The following is a 6,851-nucleotide window of genomic DNA, read 5'->3' as shown; positions in this document are numbered from 1 at the left end:
CAGTAGAACGGTAACATAATAGGCTTTCTTCAGCAAAACATAAAATTGAACGCAAAAGTCCTTCCACAATATTGCACAGCCTTGTGCGTTTGGGTGCTCTCACCTATACAAAGTCCATCTGCTTCTGAGCAGCCACACACAGAACTTTCTGTCTCTCCGCTCCACACTCCCCTCTCTGTCTCTCACCCGTTGCCTTTTAACAGCAAGGGCTGTAAGGGAAGTATCTGCCCCTATATATACTGTAAATTTCACAACCGAAACGAAACCGAAAACTTTAAAAAATGTCAGGCCGAAACCGTAAATGTTTTTTATTTTAACTTTCTAAAAAAATGTAATATCTTATTTTTTGTAAACTTTTTAATTTTTGAATATTTATTTTTATTCATTTTTTATTAAATATTTGTATTTTTTACTTTACTTTTAGGAGCATCAGGGACATATGAGTGGTCTAGACAGACCCCTCATATTTCCCTTTTAAAATAGAAAAAGAGATTGAGAACACAGAGTCCTCAATATCTTTTTCTGTAGCCCCTGTCATAAATGAACAGGAATCCTCTATACTGAGTGTTCCTGTTCATTCATAACTTGAGAACATGGTATGTTTACTATAACCACAATCATGAATGAACAGTAGGTGATGCAGATTATCATAATTGAGGATATAATAAACATACTTTATCCGTCTCCTCCCACACTGACCGTCTCTTCCCACACTGCTCTCCACTGATCTGTGACAGGAAGCTGAGCGGTGTGGGAGGAGAGACTCTGGCCGCTTACAGCACTCTCCTCCCGCAGCGCTCGGCCGCCTGTGACAGTTTCTCTCCTCCCTGCTGGGACAAAAAGCAGTGCCTAGCGGGGAGGAGAGAAAGAATGGATGCACGGCTGTATCGGCCAGAAAATGGCACTTTCGGCATTATGTTAAAAGTGCCATTTTGGCCGATATGTTTGGACGTCCGATATATCGGTGCATTCCTAATATGTGTATATATATATAAATATATACTGTGTGTGTGTGTATATGTATATAGTTAGGCTTGTAAGATGTTGGCCATTTTTGCTGCACTGACGCAACAAAACACCCTAGCCGAACCAGCTGCCAGGCCAAGTGGGCCGTGCGGCAGTGTCACCAAAAGTCCCGCTCTGCGCAGTGGTCCGTATGGGTGCAGGTGTCCCGTCTTGGAAGCAGACAGGATCCATCCTGTCAGGGTACGAGTACCCGCACAGACGTGCAGGGTGGGTGAGCATAGGGTGGCATACGGCCACGTACTCAGGAGCTGCCTGATATGGCCGTGCGCGCAGCACGGGGCTGTGCGTGCCGGCTGTTTCTCATGTGAATGAGGCCTAAGAGACATCCTTTAAGGTAAGTCCCTACAGTAGGATTGGGAAGGGGGAAAAAAAGTTTAACTTTAATGTCACTTTAAGATGTGTGAGGCTAAAAGATACCTGCTACCACAAGGGAGCTGGTCCCATGTCCCCCAATTTTACAGGCGTCACCTGCAGATCCCAGACTGATCAAGACTTTGAATGCAAATCGCCTAAATGCTTTTCATTTTGATATACTGTATATTTGCATTGTGCATTTTTCAACCTTTAATAAAGCAGTCAGCATTGAGCACCCTGTATTTGGACTTCACTGCATTAATTATAGATATACATAAGGATCTTAAAGCAACTTACTGGCACAGCAATAGTTAACCTCCTCCCTCCTGTCAGCTCACACTCCGTGTCCTGTGATCTTCGTTCACAGTGCAGTGTCCTGCACACAGTCCCCCCCTGGCTCAGGCTGATGTCGGCTGGTGATGGGGGCGGGGCAGCCCTACTCTGTGTTCAGCCTGGCCGCTCTGTGCTCTTTCATCACTCGAGCTGTCAGAGCTGGCCATCGGACTTAGTGGGCTGAGCCGAGCCGGCCCGAACACAATCAGGGAGATTGTGTTCGTACGGGCAAGTGCCCGGTATGCCCTATTAAAAAAAGGTTGGGTAAAACAAGTAATTTACGTTTTGGATTCGGCCTGCGAATTTTTTACTTTCGGTTTTGGTCTAAAAATGTCATTTTGGTGCATTCCTACCATAAATGTTATGTTTGGAGAGGAGTCACCAAGGCCTTTGAAAAAAAGCACAACAACCTTCTTGTGCAGCAAGCATGGAGGTGCATCTGTACTGTTTTGGCTACAACGGCAGAGACAGTTTAGTCAAAATTGATGGCAAGATGAAAGCAGAATATAATCAGAAAATGTTGGAGTTACAGTATTAAACTCTCAAACTTTTTGTTCAATAATGAATCCAGAGCAAACAAATATACATTGCCCAGCAAAGCATTGTTTTACATTTTCTCCCAAACACATACAATTCTCATGTTTCTAAACAGCTGTTTCCAAGGACCTGGAGGATTTTTTGCCAAGGGTGGGCAGCTTTACCATATGAGGAAGGGGCCTTATTCACAACTATCACTAAAGGCTGCAAGCTCTTATTGATGCTTATGTAGCAATACACAATATTAAGAATAATGGATATGCAAACTCTTGAACAGGACTATTTTAATATTTCCCTTCAATGCTATGGCTTGTTTTAGGATTGTACTATTCTGTGCGGTTAAATCTTTCAAATCTTTTAAATAAATATATATATATTTTTTAAATTTATTTTAATGTAAACACACACACACACACACTAAACACAAAACACAATAAACTCCCTTCCAGCAAATACACTTTTTGATTAAATATTTGTAAAAATCTTCTGTGTTAGTGTAACCAATTAACCATCCATTTTCTTTCAATCCTTTTCAGACCAATAACCACACTGGTATTCAGCCTGGTGTTTCAGAAGCCAGGGAACGCCTTAACATGCACACATGGCTGCGATGTCGTCTTGCCCTTGTCACAAGTCTTGTAAAGCAGATTCGGGGCTTAGCAATAAAAGGTACAGTACTGCCTACAGTAGTTAACTCTCTCAGATTCAGGTTCTCCTTTAAAGAGAAAACTATTTAGCAGCCATTTGAATTCTTCAATTATTTAACGGTATGTAATACATTTAACATACGTATTTATTATATGTTGATTCATTGATAGTCTTAACAAGACAGTTTACAGTATTTGCTTTTAAACATACAGGCATATTATGTAGATTAGTAATTCGACTGCTTGCATCTGCAGCTCCAAAAGTTGGTCCATAATTACTCTGTTAACAAAATTTTTTATATGCTTATAGAAAATCTGCGGCTCAGGACTGGTACTGTCTGGTTCTGGAACTTTATTCGGATTTCACAGGTTGTGAACCATTGGTTTTGATTTTTCTGATACCTACTTTCTGTAGAAAATGCTTACCTCTCTCCTAATGGCAATGCTGAGACTCTCAAATTGTGCATTGCTGAAACATGCAGTCACAATGTATTGTAACAGAAATAGTAAAAATTGACCTAGCATATTTCTTCATGTTAAGTACACTTACAGTTATTTATTACTTCTCACCGAGAGCACAGTACTTAGCCTTAACAATGCCTTCATTTTGCATTTTCTCTTCAGAAGGATGAGTCTTTTTGTTCAGGCATTATCCATGTACAGCATTCACTTCTTACACTGAGATGTTGGCTGTTAGGTATAGCTGACAATTCTGTATAGGGAGATACTGTGCTATACTGTAAATTCAACAGTCCTTTTTTTTTTTCTTTCTTTTTTCTGTACGAGCAACAAGCGTACCCGCAAGCCTACCACCCCCCTTCCCTTTTTCCTTGCAGTGATTTGTGTCTTTTGTAATTTTTATTGAGACCTTTTTTTCTTTCATTCATTGTCATTGTTTATTTATTTTATTTTCTGCCAAGGATAAAAAAAACACTATGCCACAAGCTTATTTGATAAAACGCAACTGTCTAGGCAGTAGGTAAACTCCATCCACCCATTTGCCCTGGACCCAAAGGGGGTGTTTGTCACATTATCAATCCCTATGTTTAAACCTTTGAGTTTGATCAGCAGCTTTCAAACAGTGTGCTTTAAGGACGCTGCATTTTTCTGACTAGGACCAGCCTGATGCTCAAACTTGAAAGAGAAATCTTGGAGAGCCAGGAACCAGTGGGTGACCCTTGGTTTTCTTTCTGTGGCCTGGGTCATTCATTGTAGAGGAGCATGGTCTGTTATCAGTCTAAAGCGACAGCCCAGTAGATAAAGCCTCCAGTGCCCATATAATAGCTAAACACTCTCGCTCTACACTGCTATACTTCCTATTGACTGTAGTCAGCTTTCATTTCAAATAAACCACTGGATGCTCTTCTCCACTCATCACTTGCCACAAAAAAGCCCCCTAGCCTACACTGGCAGCATCAGTCTAGAATAAGAACTCTGTCTGAATGTCTGGTGCTACTATCATCAGCTCTTGACAAAGGGTCTTTTTCAGACTGTGAAAAGCTTTTTTTGCATTGGGAATCAAGTTACTCAATATAGCATTTTTCCATTTGGTCAGATTGGTCAAAGATGATGTTATGGTGGCCAAATTCATAATGAACTGTCTATTGATAGTACATTATCTAACCAGTACTTTATTGTAGTATCTTTCAATGCCCAGGAAGGTTATAACCTGCATCCTGCTCACAGGAATGGACCAGTCCCTAATTGCTCTCACCTTCTCTATTTGGGGTTTTATCAGGCCTTCCCAATGGTTTACAAAGGTATTGTACCTCATCCAGACCTGTGGCTCATTTTTGTGGATTTGTTGTTAAGCCTGCTTCTCACATTGAGTTCTGGATGGCAGGTGCCCTGAGGAGATGACTCTCCCAATCAATGCTAAAGGCTGCTACATCATCAAGTAGGCGGCTGCAAAAATGCAGCCTAAGGATTTTACCCATCATTCACTGAAATCTTGCAGGAGTTCCCTGTAGACCAATTGGCGTTTGAATTTGCTTAAGAGAACTTTTTAGGGTAGCAAATGCTGTATTTTCTTTTGCTCTCTCCATTAGTGGCACCTGCCAATATTCTCTAGTAAGGTAAAGGGTGGTTAGGAATCTAGTTAGATCCAACCTCTCAAAGAGTTTGTCAACCTTTGGCATGGGGTAAGCATCAAACTTTAATGCCTCATTCAATTTTCTGAAGTTGTTGCAGAATCCTAACCTTTTCACTGTCAGAGCAATATTTTTAATATTTTGCACACATATAAAGGCAAAGTCTGCCTTTTACAAAAATTAATAAATGCATACACATTCACATAAAAGAAATATGAACATTTATTGTTTTTTGGGGGTTTTTTTTGCATTGGAGCCTGTAAAGCATTGCAACTGCCATCCGTGTATCGTGAAAACTTGCAGAGTCTTCCTACCAACCATTTTCTGTACCAAGGTACAGACTTTTAGCTATTGGATGGGAGGAAATGTGGATGATTTCCTTAGTCATACCTTAATCATTAGTAATTTTTACAATTGACAAGAATTGTCTGCTTCTTGGAGCTCATTGGCCATTCTAGAGTAAACTGTGTTCTGATTAGATTTGGCTCCCTTGGAAAGTAGTGTGGTTGGTACTGTTAGGAAAACAAGGTGAAGTAGGAGGGAACAGGGTGGAGAAACACATCCTGCTGAAATTATTAAGGTTTTGTGAATAGTGCAAAAATCACAGGTTGCTTGTAGACATGGCAAAGAGCATGACAGTAAATGACTGATGTTTGGAAACACTCCGTTAACTGTTAGCTCTGATAGCATTTAAAACAAATGTCAAACAACGCTGCCTGTGAATGGAAAGCCTACATTTCTATAGTGTATTTTTTTCTTTCCTGCTTTTCCAACCTTGTTATCTGAAATTCTTATAATCTTCCCTTTTATATCAATATTCTTCTGGGAATTAATTCTCCAGAGCTAACACAGGATACAGTGGCAAATGTTGACATCTCTGTCGCTTACTGATTCCACACATGATCTGTATTAGGGTCTTTCTTTCTAAGTATACCTTGCTTTGACAAGCCTACTAGAAAGTAGGACATTTTATACATGTGCTGCAATTAGTAATGTGTAATGGAAAACTATGCCTTCATTCTACAGGAGTATTCTTTTTAACCGTACAGCTGGCTGAATTTTCCTGTCTGGTTATTTGTTGAATGATCAAATTTAACCTCCTCTCTCCCCTTCTATGCTTGACAGTTCTGTGCCATTAATGTTACACTTTACTGACAGTATCCAAGTGTACTGACAGATGTATTGTTTTCAAAACAAGATTGCCGTTATGGGAAAATAACATTTTTATTCATCTGTTCTAGATCAAGACATGCTTGATGGCTCAGCTCTAATAACTGAGGGCATTGTAGAGTCGGAAACACTCAATGACTATGAGATTCAGGCTCAGTTTATGCTACAAGCAGCTTTCCTTGATATTCAAGAGAGGCATCCCAAACGAGGTGTTCAGCTTCTTCTGCAGGTACATTCTGTAATACTTTATGCCTATTATTATATTATTTTAAGGGAATTGTAATATCTCAAGCCTGGGTCTGATCTGTGCCTAGGATAACACTTATAACCATTTAATACGTTATCTTGTGTTTATTCAACCAAATCCTCAATTAGGCTGAGTTCACATCTAGCCAATAACCCTATAGCATTTTGCACATTTCTACATGTGTTTTTTGTGCGATTTTTGCGTTTTTACGTGCAGTTTATGCGCATCAATCAAGTTGCACGTTTTTGTGAGCAGATTCTAGCTCATCGATGTTAATGGCAGTAGCACATTTCCTATTGAGTCTATGGGGCCAAACCGAGCTGTAATAGGCCAAAATGAAGCTTATGTAATTTTTCCAGGGACAGGTGTTTTGCTTATTGCGACAAAACGTTCAGATGTGAACAGGGCCATAGAAATTAATGGGATTTTTTTTTTTGGGGGGGGGGG

The 6,851-nt window shown here is 40.1% G+C and overlaps 1 protein-coding gene across 1 annotated transcript in view; it reads left to right on the top strand.

Annotated features, from left to right (window-relative positions):
* The window catches only part of CFAP54 (cilia and flagella associated protein 54), a 250,519-nt gene that overhangs the window by 196,558 nt on the left and 47,110 nt on the right, over window positions 1-6,851 (top strand). Inside the window, exons 55-56 of the mRNA XM_018553872.1 lie at window positions 2,787-2,919; window positions 6,229-6,386. Of these exons, the coding sequence (XP_018409374.1) occupies window positions 2,787-2,919; window positions 6,229-6,386 (291 nt within the window). The remainder of the gene's footprint in view (window positions 1-2,786; window positions 2,920-6,228; window positions 6,387-6,851) is intronic.

Source organism: Nanorana parkeri, unplaced genomic scaffold, assembly GCF_000935625.1.
Source record: "Nanorana parkeri isolate BGI_ZX_2015 unplaced genomic scaffold, ASM93562v1 scaffold132, whole genome shotgun sequence".
NCBI classification, from domain to species: Eukaryota; Metazoa; Chordata; class Amphibia; order Anura; family Dicroglossidae; genus Nanorana; species Nanorana parkeri.
Note: the sequence above shows the minus strand (reverse complement) of the source record. Positions and strands in the feature narration are given on the sequence as shown.